This window comes from Branchiostoma belcheri, unplaced genomic scaffold (assembly GCF_001625305.1).
Source record: "Branchiostoma belcheri isolate BF01 breed outbred unplaced genomic scaffold, Haploidv18h27 scaffold78, whole genome shotgun sequence".
NCBI lineage: Eukaryota > Metazoa > Chordata > Leptocardii > Amphioxiformes > Branchiostomatidae > Branchiostoma > Branchiostoma belcheri.
Window position 1 is genome coordinate 125,384 of NW_017804442.1, and position 19,388 is coordinate 144,771.

Consider the following 19,388-nt stretch of genomic DNA (forward strand, 5'->3'; position numbering starts at 1 on the left):
TATACATTTATCTATTTATTTACCAATTCATCTACTAGTATCTAATTGTATATATACGTATATGTAAATATGTTTATCTATAGTAACCATTTGTAAAACGCTCACCATATATACTATATAGAGATCCGTATTGGCCACATTTGTTTTCGGCGTCTTCATCTACTTTCAAAGGCCCCTCTTTCATCCCATCATCCGTTTTACACCACGCACAAAATTGGAAACAAATCCTGATCATTATTCAGTCGTTATTATCACTCACCTCTTGTGTACCTCAGCGTTGTACTCCCAGTGAGATGTGCCAAGGGCTTGAATATGACGCCAGCCTCTGCACTAGACTGAAACAGGGAAGTGTTTCTTGCAAAGTAGAACGGATCTACAAAAACAGAAAAGTCATATGCACCAATTTTACATTTTGTATCAACGAAAAGAATATATAACGACAATTCAGGGATACATTACGTTTTTAGATGTACGCAACGGTGGCTAAATATATTATATCTTAAGGCGATATTCCAGGGGGTATTAAAAAGCTTCAGAAGTCGTATCATTGTTAGCTATTTGATGTTACAGTTAGATTGCAATACGAAGGTAAACATATAATGAAGTTAAACATTACCTTTGCTGCTTATCGCAGTTTGTTCCGATTCCTCTTTTCCCAGTTTGTCAAGCTGTCTGAAGATTAACTAAAGGTGAAGAAAGTATTAGGTAAAACATGTCGTTCATATTGTACCCATTATACTGATTCTCGTTATAAGCTTAACGACCCCTCAAATAGTACAGCCTTCTCAAAATTTAAACCACAATGTCTTTATCAAGATTTTTAATGATTAACCTACGAGGCCAACTAGTTATTATGGTTTGCAGATGGCTTTATTGGCACAGTTCTCCTACAACGTTTAACAGCTCTAGAACATTGAAAACATGAGAGTTGGTTTATTGTTGATAAACAGATTTTTGTTCCTCTTCTGCTTTCTATAGATGGAATCATCCGATAAATGCACTAAATTCACTTCGTTCCTTTTTGTCGATAGGACGTCTGATCAAGAGAATACCACATCTAAATTTCATCTCCATTGTTTATGGTCTTTTGTTTTACTAAGTAAATTGTAGAGTGCAATGCCTTTCAGTTAGACTAGATACTAGTGCATTTTGAAGGCCATACCTACTCTTAGGTTGCCAATATCTCGTTTTTAGAAATTACGATTAAATACAATAAAAAGATGCATGTCTAAAACAAAAGACGCAATAGATGCTTTCCATATGGTGAGCTATATTACACGCTTCTAACGTCCTTACGGTCCTACCTACACACACAAACCCTTTACCTTCTCCACAGTTGATCTGTCCACATCCACAGTTTCACCAATTCCGGCATCTTCGTACAAACCTCGCAGTTCATCTATTTGCAGCCGCAGATTCTCTGTCATCCAGAAAACGTCGGAGACCATCAGTATGGAAGAGACGGCTAATGTTACTAACAAAGGCAGAGGATTGGTGAAAGGGCCTCTTTTCATCTCTTCTGTAAAAATCTTGCCCTTATCAAGAACATAACAGTGTTGTTCCTTGTAGAGCATCATCTTTGCTTCTGTTTGACGTATTTTCCTCCACAAATTAAGCTTTAAAAAGGATGAGGTAATATGAGGTAATGTTTTGCTACCCACGCTATAACGGTCTTATGTTGACTCAAAGCAAACGACCTTGTACAAAGTTGAAAGTGACGTCATGAGCAAATATGGCCTGATATGGTGCCCATGTGGTGCGACAGAGTAATATAGACTTGAACGTGGGGTTGAAATCGCTGGGAAACGCTGCCTTTGAAAGCTAGGAGGAATTTTCAGACTTATTCAAGGTACGTTGTTCTGCATTACACATCGTACGTATCATAACGGAATAATGCATGTACTTGTCGTTTGAAGGCTTGGCGAGGTAACATGGCGTTGCTATAAGTTCAAAGTCTGCCTTAAAATGGCCTACCTTATGCTTAGGTCACATTTGAAACGGCGCCCGTTCGGCATGTCCTCGGTGTAGACGCCGGCCGGCGTCATGACGCCGAGCGTGCGCCGTACTGTCAGGGTCACAATTAAATGTTACTTTACGGCTCCCTGTCGGGGCCTGCTTGTGCTCCGCCCGGCGGCTCTCATTAATATTCATAAACTTTTGCGGCCGGTTTCTGTCAGGGACCCGTCCGGTGCCCGGTCAGTCGCCCGTCTTGACCCGTGCGGCGTGTGGTAGGGTGCCGACCGGCTCTTACAGTTCGGCCGGGCAGCTGTCAGGTCCCTGGCGGGTTCCTGGCGGGATCCCGACGGGCTCCTCTCGTGTTTTTGAGCAGGTACATATATAAGCGCTGCACTGCCTGCTACCGTTCACTTCAAGTAAAGAGTACACGTCAAGTAAAGAGTAGACTGAAGTTGGCGATGCAGCGTTCAGTGCAACCTGCAAACAACTTACAAGCCCGTCTGAGATTGAGATTGGTCTTCTGGCATTGGTAGCTGAAGAAGAGAGGCAGGCAGAACTGGTGCGTCGCAAAAGTAACCGAGGGCCTACTTTCGAAAGTACTTCAACAGTGACGCAGGAAGTACTTCAGCAGTGACGCAGGAAGTGTGCCGTGGCAGCTCCTTGCTATTGAGCAATAAAACCAATGAATATCGTTACTTCTGTTGAAATTTGGAGTGAAAATAAATGCCAATAACTTCTGATTCCATTTTATTACGAAGGCATATGATGTAACAAGAGATAATGTCAGACACATTCTATTCCTGTTATGATCTGTTGTATGAAGTTGGCAAGAGAGCCGTGCCGGCTGTTTTCCCTTGCCCTTCGACATTCTGACACACAAATACAAGGTGTAACACACACAAGTACACGATGTAACACACACGTGGTGAACTGTGCGACGTAGTCTGAGGCAGGAGTTTATATATGCTCCCTATAACCCCCTTTTCCTGACCATCTGATGCACTGATCAGCACATGTGACGTCATAATCTTAGGCAGGTGCCTGTTCGGCCGCCCGACGGGTCCCGGGCAGTGAGGTTACGGCGTCGCTTCGGCGTACTTCGCCGAACGGGGCCCGAAGTGTTTTTAACTCTGAGTTAAAATCGATTCGGCGACCGCGCGGGGCCAAAAATAGGCCGGCAGCCGTCGGGAAGCCCGCCGGTCTCCGTCCAGGTCGGGTATGAGGTCGGTTGCCGTGTTCGCTGCTGCAGTGCTGTTCCTGGCCTACTACTGTAATGAGCCTGTTCCAGACGGTGTCACCGACGCTGGGGCGTACCGTGCCATGGGGATATTCTTCAGGACACTGGGGCATGTGGTGAGAACTTATTTATATAGGGCCTGTTGTATTCAGGACCATGCTTTATATCCAGAACCATGCTTTATACAGAACTGTGCTTTATCCAGAACCGTGCTTTATCCCAAACCGTGCTTTATCCTCAACCGTGCTATACCCAGAACTATGCTCAGACACGGTTCTGGATGGTCCACACGTATCCAGAACCGTGCCTGGGGCAAATCTACGGAGACTACTTACAACCGTGCTCTCTTTGTCTGTCTTTCGGTCTCTCTCTGTCTCTCTTTCTGTGCCTGTGCCTTTCTCTCTCTCTCTCTCTCTCTCTCTCTCTCCCACTCTCTCTCCCTATCTCTCACTCTCTCGGTGTTTCAGGAATTCGCCGAAAGGTACGATTTCTGTTTCTTGTTGTTTGATTGTCTCCAGGCGAGACTCGGCGAAAAGCTGGGGATTGCCAGAGAGCCGCACATCAGACGTGACGCCATATCCTTACTGACAAACGTCGCCAGGAGGTTCAAGTCCGACCACAGAACCGGTCTGAAGGTCACGGACACGACATTCGACGGGGTCAAAGTTCGGATCTACGAGCCTGCTGCAGTTCAGGCGACCGACGCTAGGAGGACAGGCCTGGTGTTCTATCACGGGGGAGGATGGGCGGCACTGGCGATGGGTGAGGTCCAAGTACTGACATAGTTTCATTCGCTGAACACAGTCTGCGGGCGATACCGATTTTCTGCAGCATTGATAATTCTAAACGACTAGCTCAGACGTCGAAAATTTTGCTCTGTCAGAAATGCCTCTTGATGTCTCTTGACTATACACTTAGTTATATAGACTTACTACTATTTAGACTTAGTTCCTCACGTGCGAAGCACCTTGGGCAGCAAGTTTCCTTTACTCTGTTCGATCTTTGCCTAGAGTCTCAGCATCCGCAAGGAGCACCCCTCTATTTTCCATGTCTTTTTGAAAAGTGCGTCGCCATGTCAGCTTTATACTGTGATAAAAATTTGATTATTTGTTGTCCGAACATGTTGTGTTCAGATGACGTCGATGAGATGATGGCCCACATCGCAAAGCAGCTGGGCAACGTGCTTGTCGGAGTAGAGTGAGTATGACTTGCAAAAGATGTTATATGTATGATCTTTAGTAGAAGTAGTTAGAGACGTCCATTTTTAATTCTGAGAATTGTGCTGGTACAGGTAGATACAGGAACAGCGAATCAATGCAAAATTGAAGACGAACATGATAGATCTAACGTTAGAAATGTGCAAAATATTCTTTTGAAAATGATTCTATTGGAAGGGTGGTTAGAGACTCCCCTTATTAATGTAATAATCAAAAGCCTAAAGACGTCGGTGAAGGTTAGATATCTTGGTAATAACTAAGATACGCAAAAAAAAAACAGTTACTCAAGCAACTGGATATGATTTTGGAAACGGTCAGACAGAATTCTCCTGCAGTATCTTAGAATCACTGACGAAAGCTAATGGATGCTACCGGAAACGTCTGACCGTTTCCAAAATCATATCCAGTCGCTTGAGAACTGTTTTTTGGCGTAAAAGCCGAAACAGTTTATATTTTGTAGTTACCGATTGGCTCCCGAGTACCAGTTCCCCGCCAGTTTCGACGACTGCCTGGTCGCCACGAAGTTCTTCCTACGTCACACGGAGGACTACAACGTCGATCCAAAGCGCGTCGGCGTGGGCGGGGACAGCGCTGGCGGTAATCTGGCCGCTGCCGTCGCGATCGCCATGACGAAAGAAAAAGAGTTCCCAAAGTTGAAGGTCCAGACGTTGTTATACCCAGCTCTGCAGGCGTTTGACTTCAACACGGACTCTTACAAGGACAGCGGACACCTAAACACTCTACCTACTGATCTCATGATCTCCTTCTGGCTGTGGTATCTGAACGACGATCTGTCGTCTTTCCACACCTTAAAGGCCAACAACCACACCACAGAAGCACTGAAGAGGTCTGTATCTGTATAGCCGGTATAACCGCTCTTCGGCGTAACACACCAGCTTCTGTATCTGTATAGCCGGTATAACCGCCCTTCGGTGTAACACACCAGCTTCTGTATCTGTATAGCCGGTATAACCGCCCTTCGGCGTAACACACCAGCTTCGCAGGCACGCGGCGCGGAGGCATCTGGCTACATTACATCAAAAGACTTGTTACACCTAACCCTTGAACTTACTATCTTACTCTAAACATTGTTTAACTTACTATCTTACTCTAAACATTGTTTAAAGCTATCTAATGATAATGGCCCTACTGTACTTTACTGTACTGTATTGTACTTAGTGACAGCGAGTTCCAATCTGCGATAGTTCCAGGGAAAAATGAGTTAGTGAACACCTCAGTCCTTGGTTGACAACTCTGGTACTTGAAGGCATGGCTATTTCTTGTTCTTTTCTGAGCTAGTATTATGTACTTAGTAGAAAGTAAGTCCACCAGTTCATTATTAATTGTGTACATCATACATAGTCTTGACATTTTTCTTCTGTCTTCCAGTGAGACCCACTGTAGGTTTCTTTTCAATTCCGTTGGTACGTTCACCAGTTTATTAGTCAATTTGTACATCATGGACATTTTTCATCTGTATTCCAGGTCACAGTATGCCGGGTACGTGAACACCAACCTTAAGACCACCACCCCTGTGAGTAAGAACAACATCAAGTTTCCCGCCATAGACAGGATTGAGACGATTTTAGACCCTCGCTTTGCGCCACTGATGGCTGATGACGTAGATCTAAAGAAGATGCCGCCTACCTACGTCATGACGGTTGAGCATGACGTACTGAGGGATGACGGCGTCATGTACGCACGTCGGCTGGAGAAGCTTGGAGTGCCCGTCCGACATGACCACTACAAACACGGCTTCCATTGCTGCCTGCTCGATGTGAACGCGATAGACGTAGGAAGGGAGGCCATGGAAAACTACGTGTCGTATCTCAAGAAAAATCTTTGAGTTCTTGTACAGTTTGTCCGTCAATAAAGTTTTTCCTTGAAGGACATTGATCTCTGTTATTACTAGTATTCTATTAGTAATAATTCATAGGTGCATGTTTGTCTTGCAAGGATCAAAGATCCCGCTAGAGGGCGCCATGGCTTTGTTTGAAGGTTTGACATGTTTGTAGCTTTGATCAATGTCTGGGTAATGCATGAAGTAAACCCACGCGGTAAACGGTCTTGTATGTTGACTCAGAGCAAAATATCAAACGATCAGTCACAAAGTTGAAAGTGAAGTAACATGGTACGGCAGCGTCCATATAGAGTCAACATGAGATGAAAAATGATTAATTTAAAAACGTTGCCATTTTCAAGGCAGCAGAAGCTATTATTATGTCAAGTTTGCCCCCTATTACCTGCATGTCTGTGTATGTGAAGGGGGGTATTATTACTATTATTACTATGTATATGTCACCGCGGTTTACTAAAATGACTTCCCTTGATGCCATTAGACAAATAAGGTCAGATAAAGGTGTTCAGTTGATGCATATTCACTGGTTTATTTCATACAGTTGAGGTGACTCACACTACAAAATGTACAAAAATGAAAAATTCAAAATATACATGTATATATGGAAATAAAGTCTCATTCATTCATTCATTCATTCATTCATTCATTCATTCATTCATTCATTCATTCATTCATTCATTCATTCATTCATTCATTCATTCATTCATTCATTCATTCATTCATTCATTCATTCATTCATTCATTCATTCATTCATTCATTCATTGTATATACATAAATATCTGCATTGAAAGACATCGTAAACTAGCTGCCCGGATGTCGTGGTCAATATTGTTTTCAAACAGATGAGTTCATGCCACCCCTGTTTGTTTGCTTGTTTGTCTTCTTTGGTTAAGCAACAGATATTGCATTGATAACAGCCAAGTGTATATACGTTTTTGCACCTTATCGGTTTTCAAGGCTGTACAAGAAGCAATGCTCAAAGCACAAAATTGTGCCATCTTGAGTAGCAGTACTGACTACTTCAGTTGTTGGTATGAACCGTGTGGGTTGTCGGCATTTAGTCAAAGTCTGTGTTGGATGGGTAAATACAAATTGTTTTGAGTCAGTCGGCATCAAAATGTACAGTGTCATTTTAAAACCACCAGCGGTAGTGACATTCACAATACGAATATCTCGAACTTGTCATATTGGTAGGTTTTGCTACTGCAATCTTTTAGTCTCAAATTCAACACTTTCAACGCCTCAAATTTACTTGGATTTTGGTCTGTGCCTTTCTATATCATGAACGCGCCAAAGTAACTCGAAGTTTCCTCCAAACACACCATGGACATGTTTGAAACCGCCACCCAAATCCTGTCCCCCTTTTGGAGCCTGAACACCCCTCCCTGATAGGACGTATACAACCCAAATTCTACATTCTTAGACCAACATGTGTTTCTCGCGCTTTTCATAATCTGAAGCGGTTTGGGGTAGGAGTTTTGTTTGTAAGTGTAGTGAATGAGTTGGTAGGTTTTGCTCTCTGTTTTTGGCGGATTTAAGAAGCGGTAGTAGAGTTGTGAGTAGATGAAGTAGAGACCGTCAGTAGGGATGATGAGGTGTCCTCTCTTGTGTCTCATCCCGTTAGCGAGCGTCGCCAGCCCCTGTCTCGTCTCCCAGGACCTGATCTTGCTGAGGCCGCCTTTTCTGTCGTCTGTGGGTACACAAAACAGTTTTGAATGTGCCATAGTATCATGTAGAATGTATCATATACATACTGAGAGAGAGAGAGAGAGAGAGAAAGAGAGAAAGATAAGAATAAAACGAACACACACACACACGAGAGAGAGAGAGAGGCACGCACACAGGCACACAAACACGCACTCACACACACACACACACACACACACACACACACACACACACACACACACACACACACACACACACACACACACACACACACACACACACACACACACACACACACACACACACACACACACACACACACACACACACACACACACACACACACACACACATACACAGAGAGAGACAGAGACAGACAGACAGACGGAGGAACAGATAGACAGCGAGAGGGGGCAGACACAGGGTTAAGAGACTTCCTTACCCGCTAGAGAGTTATCCTGGAGACTGCCCGTGAGATGTGCTGTTGGTTTGTGGGTTCTCCGGCTCACGTTTCGGAACGGAGTATCTCTGTCTGTTGGAAGCCATATGGTCCCTGAAAGAATGAGCACACTCAGTTACTCTTGCAATATTCAACTGCATGTTATCATGATCTGTTATATTGCTTCTTTTACAGTTGACGCTAGCAGGGCTAGCAAGTCTTTCACAAAGATTTGAGTTATTTTTTTTAAACTAGAAGCTGTAAGACGCGTCACGCACTGACGCAAGTACAGTCTTCCGGTTACTTCAAGACTTTGCAAGAAAGTTGTGTATGCAAGATTATTAAGAAAACCAATCCTTGTTCGTGAGCTTTACTACTTTCCTATGTTAGATATTGTGTTCTACGCTAAGGATTAGAAAGAAAAGGCTGTGGATGGGATAATTGATGTTGCTACATAAAGTGATGTTACGGCATTGAATTGGTCGAAGAAGAACTTTAAAAATCACTAAGGACAGGGGCAAGGTTTTCGAAAAGTTAGAACTCAAGAGCCTTATTGTTACAGGTGCTCTACGCAAGTCCAATCAACGTAGCTGCAATAAAAGACAGTTTAGAAACAGCACTTTGAAGATGTGTTCAGAGACATCGATGGAGAACATGATCTTTGAAGAAGAGGAAGTTATATTAGGTTTAACTAATTGATGTTTACAGACAGAAGAGCATAGTATGCGTTTTTCACACCTACTGACCTTCCTCCTGCTCACGGAGAGCAGTCAGGCGTCTTTCCACTGCCTACAGGTGAGAGGAACGTGTTGTGTAGTAATTGTTTAGATACGATATAACTTATCGCAGCACGAATTGGATTTCAGGGGATTTTGAAGGGCGTTCAGTGTAGAAACAGTCTTAATCTTCGCTACGTTGTCAACAAGTGCACGGGTATTTTGGCCACTTTCCAAAGTCAATATTTCCGAATGTCCCTACTACCCCCAAGCCTACGTGCCGAGGAATGGATTTAAACAATCAGTCAGACCAAATATTTAACTAACTCTGATTTGTTTTCATTGGAGAGTTTGCCCTTGTCAACCCCCTAGCCTAGGTAAAGAGGCATGTAGGTACACAATAGCTCGACCACAATATTTGCTCAGACTTGTTTTCGTCGAGAAAGTTGGAAAGCACCAGCAGCGAAGTAACTTTATTCAACTACGTCGGCGGTAGTTACTGTGTTTTCTGTCTAATTCGAACCGTTCAAACTACATTAGGCTTTAAAATTATTTCAAATTAAAGAAGGCGTGTGTTATGTTAGAGATTTCCTTCCATTGGCAGAAACGTATGCGTTAGACTTCACCCCTTTATTTTTCCCTTGTTGCTTACCTCGGAAAACCGCCTTACATTTATGATTCTACTATTGACTTGAATATACGTCTGAACTTTGTGAGCGTTCCTTACTACGATACATCCCAAGCAGATGAACGTAAAACGAGCAATGCTTATACGATATTTCACGCTATAATGATATTTCAAGATAGTTACCAGTTGCAGTGCCGTCTCGTTCAAGCCTTCATGCTGGTACTGTCGCTCCTGTAGCTTCGTGTACGACTGTTGAAGACTGTCGACTTCCCGCTGAAACTCCACCCACAGACAGACCCCAGCCGACAGCACAGCGGCGTTAACCACGGAACAGAGAGAAACTGCGATGATGACCGGGCATTTGGAGCTTTTCAGACCTATTTGGGCCTTTTTCTCCGCGGTCTGGGGTGAAAGATCTGGAGGGTCCCACCCAATGTTACTGTAGGACGGTTGGCGGTTGGATAACATGGTACGCTGATGTTAAGTGGTACAAAGAAAGAACGGTAAAGAGGGAGCTCTTCTACCCTTACACCCATTAGACTAAGCCTTCTAGGAAGGGGGCCCGTTTAACGGTACATTCCGCTTTTATAGGTGACATGTTTACCACATTCCGACACGATTTACCAACTGGGGCTATCGGCGTGTGTAATTGCGCATGAGCTGAGCGATCTCTTCAGCATTGTTTATGGCGTTGTGATGACAAATTGTAAATAGTTGTCAAGGGTCGGTTGGATCATGCTCAGAAATTGCAGCTGAGTCAGCGGGAGTTTTAAGGACTTTGTTAAGTTGGCGTGTGATAAATTTTGGGCAACAGAAAACAGGTGACCACCAAAGATACATGACATTACGTATGGGCAACTTAGATGGTTCAGTCTATCCTCACAATGATAGTACCTAATCCCTTGTCACTTAGCATTCACATTGCATTGGAGTTAATGTATTTATCTTTTTTTAAATATTCATCCCTTTCATCCTCTGGTGGATGTCAGCTGGACAATGCACATCTCTCTCTGCGTCAGATCTAGTCTCTCACCCCTTACGCAAAGCAACTTGAGTTAGCCCTTTGGGGCCAAAAAGTTGCCCCTCACATTCACACAAAGCCTGTTTACCACTTCATTTTGCAGTACGCCAATGGTGCCTTTGCCTCCCGGACTGCGGTAAAGTTCCCGAAGGTACAGACTTGGTGAAGTGTTTGTCCGGCTCTCAGCGTTGATGAAGGCAGACTCGTAAACACTAGTGAAGTCATGGGGGATTTTACGGGCCATAAAAGGCGTAGGCGTTAGGCAAAGGATCACCTCTTTTATTCGACCGATGACAACATGATAAAAACATGAGGTGTAACGGTTCCTCTTTCTCTTTCGCAACTCATGAAAAGTTTGTCAGAGATCTCAGATATGTCAAAAATATGTATCTTTAGGATATCGCTGTAAACCACATTGTTATCTAACTGGGTTGGACAGTAAATTTCTAAAAAACGGAAAGCTGAATGAATTTTAGGGGACGACCAGGCAAGGTGATGAAGGGAAGAAGAATTGTACCGTGGGGGTAACTTGCGTGGGGGTAACTTAGATGGTGTAGTCTATTCTCACAATGACAGTACCTAACCCGTTATATGTTGGTGTTACGATATTTATCTTTGCTGAATGCAGATTTCTCTCATCCTCGTGTTATTTAGACAATGCAATGGCCCTCGTCTCTGCCATAGATCCTGTGTCTTGCCTCTCTTCTCACTTATGGCAACTCGGGAAGGAAATGGACTTTACTGCTGTTTTTTTCTAACGGAGTGGTTCAATGCAAGGCCTATACGACCACTTCTCGGCATTGAACTAGAAGTTTGAGAGAAACATGGCTATGTCAAGAGATGGCGGTGAACGTTAGATTTGAAAGCCTGTAGATTGTAGGTTGGTGGGAAACACTTGTCAGGGAGGGAATTCCAAAGCTTGCCTCCACAGTAAAACAAAGCCTGTTTACCATTCTTTGCTATACGCCAATCGTGTGCCTGCATGTCCCCTGGACTTCGCCCGGTAAGCCCTGACGTTACATAGATAGTGAAAGTACATGCCTAGCGTGTAAACAGCTGTGGAATTGTATCTGTCACCGTCAGCGTTTTTGCTTTGGCCTTTGTCCGCTGTTTGGACTAAACCTCCATGATCTGTCTAAGCTTTAAACTGTTGCGCAACTCACATTGCACTGAGCTAACAATAGATATTGAGAAAATAAACATACGTGACATTGCATATGGGTTACTTAGAAGGCCTAGTCGACTCATAATGATAGTACCTAGTACATGTAATCCATTTTCACTTCGCACTTTGGGGTTAAGATATTTAATATCTTTCTTGAATACAAATCTTTCTCATTTTCATGTTATTTGGACAATGCCTCTACTCTAATCCAGTCTCACCCCACATGCAAAGTAACTTTGGTTAGCCTTTTGTGGGAAAGAAATTATCTTTCACATTTAATCAATTTCTGTTTATCACTCATTTTTGCTGTTAAGCAATAATAACGTGCTTTATTTATTTAATAAAATATTTAGTGCTTGGACTTCGGATGGTGACCGTGCCAGAAGGTAAACAAGTTGCCTATAAATGCGGAGTGTACCGTTAATCGGGTCCCCTTTCCCGAAGCCGAATGCTATGGGCGTACATGTAGAAGAGCCCCTTTTTTGCCGTCCTTTCTCTGTACCGCTTAACACACGACCAGGATAAAGAAAAAGATGCATGCGCATGCTTTATAATTGGGCATTGGTTTTTAATGTTAATGCGTGTTCACCTGATACTTACACTGTTTTGCGGACGCCAGGCAATTTTTCTTTTAGAATTGTTTAGAGATATACAAAGTTGAAGATGAGATCACGCATTCAGTATCATGTAAAACGGTATTCTCTACTGGTCCTCGTGTCCGTGGGTTTACTCTTCTATCGTCATGTGGAGTTAACCAATTACGCAATAGCGAGCCGTACTTCAACCGCCCGAAGGAACGACGAACAGGATCAACTCAAGGGCACCTCATGTGAAGCCCTTTGCAAGGTAAGACTTTAAAGAGAGTAGAAAACACGTGTTGCGAGAAACTTCAGTTTGCAGCAAAAGAATTAATAGATTGCCGAGTATTGTCGTCGACAATCATTAACTCATATGCATGCATGTTCCGATCAAGGTTCTGACGAATTCGAAGCGGGCACCTTCATACTATTATTCATTTCGTGCTAGTAGACCCTAGTAGACAAGTAGAGAAAAGGCAACACCAGTTGACAGCATCGGAGACTGACAAGACTATGAAGTTGTCCCACAACCTCGGTAAGTCTTTTTGAATACTGAAAATTGGCCGAACTCAATGCCAGTACCGCGTCAGCGTTACAGCATTACTTAATTACTTGACAAAATCGTGTAAATGTGTTCAGTAACAAGGCATGTAACGAGTGTCAAAGCCTTTCTCATCAGACCACAAATATTCTTTTCATAAAGAAATAAATAAGAAACGAAAAGGAATAATTGTTATTGACGTTGATGGGCAGTGGAGGGATCTTGCAGTCGCCTGCACGGCAGCCGACCGATGATGATGATGATGAGGTTCTCATGTTTACTTTGAAAGGTTCACGCGCGTGGAACAAAGATCAAAGTTCCCATATGAGAGTTGTTTCGCCGTACTTTGACCAGCCTGCCAGCTACTGTTCAAATACGGGCTCCCCCTCCCTTACGGTCAACCCCAAAACAGACCAAAAAGGAAGGGCGGATACCATACTTACAAGCACAGACATCCCTCAAACTACCAACTGTTGTTGTGATGATTTGTTGAAGAACAGTGTATCATACTGGTAGACAATGCATTGGAGATCTGCTTAGACGCATTTTCAGGGTGGCGAATATATGTGACTAGGTGGAATTTTGTTAGTAGACGTTAAATTCAAAATTATATGGTCACTGGTGTCATTGTTTTCCAACTTGTTTATATAGAAAACGGGCTACCGAGGGAAACATTCCAGAGGGGGCTTGCAGTTATGCTTGTTGTGGGAAGCATCCTGGCGGTCGGGTTCTTTTTGACAGCCGCTCACAGAGGTGAAACGCTTGGACATTTTTGTTACAATATACCATGAGAAACTCGTGACTCATCATTTGTATATAGTTGTATCATGACTATTTATATAGTTATTCAGGTCTATGCGTTTTTTTAACTTATGTAGGAAACATTCAGCCAGTGATAGGTTGAAGCCATGACATACTGCATGCACGTTCTCCTTACCATTTGCTAGCATATACTCGTATTTATACTTTCCAATTTTTATTTCAGATGAAAGAACGACCCACCCGGTACAACCCGTTGACAACGACGGGCCCCATCACGGAGCGCCCCCTGTCTCCATGGCTTAGTATTGCATGATTTATATTGAACAATAAATGCCAGCAGATGCAAGTTTGGAAAAAAAATGCGCTTTAACCGTTTTAACAGTATATGATTCTCTACCAGATCTACATCACTTTTCGCTGCTTTTGTCTAGAATTTGGATGATCCATACCTATTCTGTGCAAACACATTTAACCATGTAAATGGAAGGCAGAAACTTATGCACGACTCGCTAAAATATCTATACCAGTTTCCGTTGCCTTAAGCTTTGTCTACGTTTTGAATGATCCTCTCCTCGCAGTCCTCCGGCTGAGGCAGGTTCTGAGACCTTCTCGGGTTCATCAGGTTCACAAACTCCTCATACTGCAGAACTCCGTCACGGTTTGAGTCAAATAACTATAGGAAAAATATAGTAATATTTTCAATTTGGCATTCAATCCGTTTGGGGCGAAATAAATGACCATTTGTCATTCATTTCGTCTTCTCGTAAACATTGGAATTACAAAAAGTTATCAATATTTTGCAGACTCACACTAGCATCAATATCAATGTCAAATATGTATAAAAAGTTATGTGATTTTGTTTAAAAAATACTGTGCGAGTTTATACAGATAGAGTAGCTTCAGGTATGTATTGTCTAAAGATTCGGTCCTACAACCAACTTAAGGTCACTAAGGCGTATTTTTGGCGTATGTCCAGAGTTCAGATTCATTCTTCAGCATACTGAAGTAGCCATTTGGCTACCGAACCTCTATTAGTTTACTGTGTAAAGGACAAGTACTAAGTACCTCAAAGAGTTTGTCGATTTGCTCGTCGTTGTAGTTCCTTCCGATTGTCGCCATGGCGCTCTTAACTTCCGCCTTGTTTAAGGTACCGCTGCCGTCCTTTTGAAGGAAAAGCAATATTATTACACTAGGTGAAACTCCAAAGATTATAATGTGTGAATGAAGATCCTTTACCAAAAGAAACATAACTGTATACATTTCTTCCTACTAACAGTCATCACTACTAGGATTGATAGTGATGGTGATGATTTTAATCTTAAAAGTTGTTAGTCCTAGCAAAAACTTGAAAACTATATAAAGTTTACAATAGCTTTACTAGGCTTTGATTTTCAGAGACACATAATATGATATCATCAATATAATGCTGTAACATATCTTTATCATTAATATCGGAAGGTACGTACTATACAGTAGTCATGGACTCTTGGCTATATGAATGGTTCAAATGTATAACAGTTTGCGTTTATTTGGATGGAAAATTTGCATACATGGCTGCCATTCTTTCTGTGGCCCTGTAGAGCACAACAATAGTTGTTGTGCAAATACAGTACCATCTATATAACACCCTGTATAGGTACAATTTGGGGGTATTTCTTGCGCAACGCATCACACCGCAGCGAAACGCAACGAATGCGGAGGTAACTATGCCACTGCAGGGCAAAAAAGTCAGGGGTCTATGATCTAATTAAGACATGAAATTATTAAACAAATATTGTGCCAGGAATGCCGGCAGGACAAGGGTTAAATATATTAGCAGTTGAAATTACCTTATCAAAACTTTTGAAGGCCTCCATGAGGAACCTGGGTTCCGGTGACATCACCTCCTTCATGTGCTGCATGAAGTTGACGAATTCATTAAAATCCAACTTTCCGTTTTCATCCACGTCAAAAGTCTTGATGGTCCCCTGGTAGATAAGTAAAAACAAGGTAAAATGTTGAAATTTTACAACACAACAAGTAAAGGCAATCAAATTTTCATCAGGATAATTAATGACCAATCACTTCCAAACGAAAACTCGAGAGAGTTACGGTTACACGGATATGGGGTCGTGTGGTGTAGCGGTAGCGCCTGCGGCCCGGAGGTCCCGGGTTCGAACCCCAGCTGGTCACCGATCTTGTGCCCTTGGGAAAGGCACTTTACACGGCTTTCCTCACTTCACTCAGGTGAAAATGAGTATGCCATAATGGTCATTATCATGATCGTAGGCATTAAAAAGAAAACCAAAAAGAACCCCAGTATGTGACATCAGCGGTTGATCGGACGTACCAGGGAGTTTATACTGTCCACCGTCTCTATTAAGTGATGGCTGGAGTGCCCTGATATATATGGCCTCCTTTATACATCTTAAAACGTAGTCCTCCTCAGTGACCAAAAGAAACAAAGGTGACTACCTATAAACGCCCCCTTGTGGAGCATTAGTGTACTGCCAGAGCACAGAGCATGTATACCGGATATACACAAATATCGGAGAACGTTATCAAAGCCTATGTTGGCGGAGAGCCAGATCGAAAGCAGTTACTGCAGAACAATCTCACGTATCATGAGCTCCCCCTTGCGCCGTACTACTGTACTGCCAGAGCATACTGTAGTTCTACGCTACAACTACAGATCCTCGGGAACGCTGCACCCATGCTGGCGGAGTGCCAGAACGAGAGCAGGTAAACGTTTGAATGCAGAAACCTAGCAGTTTATCGATCACTGTATGGCTCTGGCTATTGTCAACGAGTTCTGTGAGTTCATTAGTCACGCTGAAGTAGAGTGGTGGATGTCACTCGAAACGTCCGGAATTTTTATTCTCCGAAATTTATCCAGTAGTAGAGTTTGAATTTTCTATCAATAGAGCTCTTATATATAGTTCGAACATTCAATAGACAACTCGGATTAGGCACAGAACAGTCCAGAATAGAGTAAAATAATAAGGATAGAATGGAACAGAATAAACTGCACCTGATAGAATCGAACACAATTTAGAACATAATAGAACAGAACAGAATAGAATAGATTAGATTAGATTAGAACAAAAGATTCAAACACAATATAGAGCAGAACAGAACAGAATAGATTAGAATAGAACAGAACAAACGATTCGAACACAATTTAGACTGGAACAGGACACAATAGAACAGAACAGCGTCGAATGGAACAGACGAGAATAGAATGGTTCGAATAGAAAAGAAAAGAATAGAATGAAGAACATATACTTTTTTAAGTCATAACATCTGCACACCTTGATGAGAGACGGACTGGGGTCGATACTGAGAGCTGCCAGTGCGGGGCCCAGTTCGGTTGGTGAGATGAACTCGTCGTTGTTCTTGTCCAGCATGTCGAAACACTTCCTGTACAGACTCAACTGTTTATCGTCGGGTGGGGCCAACGCTGATGCCATCTTCCCTCGAGCTGGAAAGAAAGACATGTTTATTGATGAATGAATGAATGAATTAATTAATTAATTAATGAACTATATTTGTACGTTAATATACTCTTATAAGGTTTAATAGTACAGGTCATTGGGATAAAGTAGAAGTAAGATTATAGTAACTGTTATGTTTGAACTTTAGATCTTGTTTCTTTATCTTTAAAGATAGTACATAGCATAGTAGACAACTTGGTGTGTCCGGAAATGACATGGGTCTTCCCAAAAGTAGCTTTGTATTTTCTTTAACAATAATAAGTAACGGTGACAAAAATTAGGACTTGATAACTACTCGAGGAACTGGCTGTTAAGTAAACTTATATAGTTTTACCGACACCAGAGTAATATATTGCTCATATTACATTGACGTGAAAACTTAAAATAACGTACAATCATTAGGCCACAGCAAGTAATTTTTATGGATGACATCAGCGCGCGCATCAATTTTTTCCTGATTTTGGAAAAAAAGAAGAAATTTTGTTGCCTTCTGAAAGTGGTCACCATGCCGAAAATGGGCAATGATATCTGTTGCCATGCCAGAAGGTGGATGGCAGATAACTATCAGTAGAGGAGACAAAATGATGCCATCCATAAAATTTACTTGCTGTGGCCTTAGCATGAAAACTGAACACCCATTAGTACATTACCTTATGCAACAGGCGTACAGAATGAATTCTAAGGATGAAGTGAAGTGTGATATACCGGTATACTCATCAATTATTCAACACCAATACTCGCGTTTGAAGCTATGGATTCAACAGGTTTTGGGATACGAGTTTATAATAGACTTATTTCTTTTTTATTCCAACATGTAATCACAAGACGTGGTGAGGGCACACTCAAGTTTTTGTTCAACTTAAGTATATTAATACCTCCACCAACGCAGAGGACAATACAATTATACCAATTTCCACCTGAGCCAAGTGAGGAAAGTGCCTTTCCCAAGGACACAAGATCGGGGGTATGTCAGGACTCGAACCCGGGACCTCTTGGTTCCGAGTCGAGCACTCTGCCGCTACGACACAGGACTAAATTGGTAGCCACATACAGCCCTAGCAAAATGCGGCTGGCCCAGGGCTTATAGGCTATAACCGGAGAAGTACAACCACACGGTAACGCTATTGTACTTCGTGTATTTGCAAGTTCTGGAAAAGGCGTGTATTTAAGTACGTGGGAACGTACGTGTTACAGCAAGAATGTGCTGTAACAAAAGGAAAGGTTTAATCCAAAACTTGGTGATTCTAATAGACTAATTCAAGTACCGGTGCTGGCTATAGCTATATCGTAGACAATTTGGGCTTGGCTCCCTTTTTTAGAAGCAGATATGGGGGAAAAAACAGATTTATGAATCATAATCGCTGGAAGGTCCCACTCGGCAAAATCGGTGTTCATTTGTACAGTTTCTAGGGACTGACGAATAACGACACTGAGTTATGAAAAACTACATAGTATGTTTCCACGCTATTGCCCTATGATTATTCTTATCTTAAAGAGAATGCCAATACACGGTCGGTCTTTCAAACAGATAAAGATCACATCTAGTCGTCAAGCATAAGTCCCCATCCAAACAGACATTGTATCACACTAAGATATAGCTTACCTGCGTCAAAAATCAAAGGTAAGCTGTCCAATTTTCGGAAATAAGAGGCGACTATGTTGTCTGTGTGCGTGTTACCCAAGTACAGACGTGTACGTGAGTGAAGACCCACCTAAAATACGTGACGGAGTTAATATCATGTCTCGTGAACCGTAACTAATGTGGCCGGCAACGCCTGTCAAATTTCCCCTGCTGTTCTTTGTTCTGTTTCAGTCTGACGTTCGTTGATGTTATCTAGTTCGTAATCGGTAGGGCATCAAGCAAAACATGTGAATTATATTGTTTTTATCCTATTTAAAGTACTAAGTAAAATGCGGTAACTTGAAATATGTGCTTTGATGCGAAGAATGGCAAGGTCACATAGTGTTTACCTGGGTATGCATTGCCTGTAGGAAAAGAACGTTATTCTTTTGTTCATGTTGACATTCTGTCTGTTCAAGGTCGAATAATTTTCCCCTGAGGGCTGCTGGGACGGAGGGAGGCTTGGAGTTGAGATCCGTTTGAAGTCCGGAAGTGACGTAGCTGTGT

The 19,388-nt window shown here is 42.5% G+C and overlaps 3 protein-coding genes across 3 annotated transcripts; 1 reads left to right on the top strand and 2 right to left on the bottom strand.

Moving 5' to 3' along the window:
* Positions 1–3,174: 3,174 nt before the first annotated feature.
* LOC109485681 (neutral cholesterol ester hydrolase 1-like) lies at positions 3,175–6,260 on the top strand. The gene is made up of 5 exons (XM_019789348.1): positions 3,175–3,309; positions 3,712–3,955; positions 4,327–4,390; positions 4,871–5,257; positions 5,896–6,260. The coding sequence occupies exons 1-5, from the start codon at positions 3,175–3,177 to the stop codon at positions 6,254–6,256; spliced, it is 1,191 nt and encodes a 396-aa protein (XP_019644907.1). The 3' UTR covers positions 6,257–6,260.
* A 1,262-nt stretch (positions 6,261–7,522) lies between these two features.
* On the bottom strand, positions 7,523–10,227 carry LOC109485726 (tumor necrosis factor ligand superfamily member 10-like). Its single transcript, XM_019789392.1, has 4 exons — positions 9,904–10,227; positions 9,123–9,165; positions 8,380–8,490; positions 7,523–7,959 (listed from the first exon to the last, which is right to left on the bottom strand). Exons 1-4 carry the CDS (start codon positions 10,186–10,188, stop codon positions 7,544–7,546), a joined length of 855 nt encoding a protein of 284 aa, XP_019644951.1. The 5' UTR covers positions 10,189–10,227; the 3' UTR covers positions 7,523–7,543.
* Positions 10,228–14,325: 4,098 nt separating this feature from the next.
* On the bottom strand, positions 14,326–18,972 carry LOC109485682 (calmodulin-beta-like). Its single transcript, XM_019789349.1, has 5 exons — positions 18,864–18,972; positions 17,078–17,247; positions 15,617–15,754; positions 14,853–14,948; positions 14,326–14,460 (listed from the first exon to the last, which is right to left on the bottom strand). The coding sequence occupies exons 2-5, from the start codon at positions 17,234–17,236 to the stop codon at positions 14,326–14,328; spliced, it is 528 nt and encodes a 175-aa protein (XP_019644908.1). The 5' UTR covers positions 17,237–17,247; positions 18,864–18,972.
* Positions 18,973–19,388: the final 416 nt, after the last annotated feature.

What these genes read in the sequence shown, in the direction of transcription:
- LOC109485681 (XM_019789348.1), top strand. Translation starts at nt 3,175, where the DNA reads ATGAGGTCGGTTGCCGTGTTCGCTGCTGCAGTGCTGTTCCTGGCCTAC. An exon ending in ATGGGCGGCACTGGCGATGG is followed by an intron (nt 3,956 to 4,326) that starts GTGAGGTCCAAG and finishes TGTTGTGTTCAG; the next exon opens with ATGACGTCGATGAGATGATG. An exon ending in AACGTGCTTGTCGGAGTAGA is followed by an intron (nt 4,391 to 4,870) that starts GTGAGTATGACT and finishes TATATTTTGTAG; the next exon opens with TTACCGATTGGCTCCCGAGT.
- LOC109485726 (XM_019789392.1), bottom strand. Translation starts at nt 10,188, where the DNA reads ATGTTATCCAACCGCCAACCGTCCTACAGTAACATTGGGTGGGACCCT. An exon ending in ACGAGACGGCACTGCAACTG is followed by an intron (nt 9,166 to 9,903) that starts GTAACTATCTTG and finishes TCTCACCTGTAG; the next exon opens with GCAGTGGAAAGACGCCTGAC. An exon ending in TCTCCGTGAGCAGGAGGAAG is followed by an intron (nt 8,491 to 9,122) that starts GTCAGTAGGTGT and finishes TCATTCTTTCAG; the next exon opens with GGACCATATGGCTTCCAACA.
- LOC109485682 (XM_019789349.1), bottom strand. Translation starts at nt 17,236, where the DNA reads ATGGCATCAGCGTTGGCCCCACCCGACGATAAACAGTTGAGTCTGTAC. An exon ending in CCAGTCCGTCTCTCATCAAG is followed by an intron (nt 15,755 to 17,077) that starts GTGTGCAGATGT and finishes CTTATCTACCAG; the next exon opens with GGGACCATCAAGACTTTTGA. An exon ending in AAATCGACAAACTCTTTGAG is followed by an intron (nt 14,461 to 14,852) that starts GTACTTAGTACT and finishes TTTTTCCTATAG; the next exon opens with TTATTTGACTCAAACCGTGA.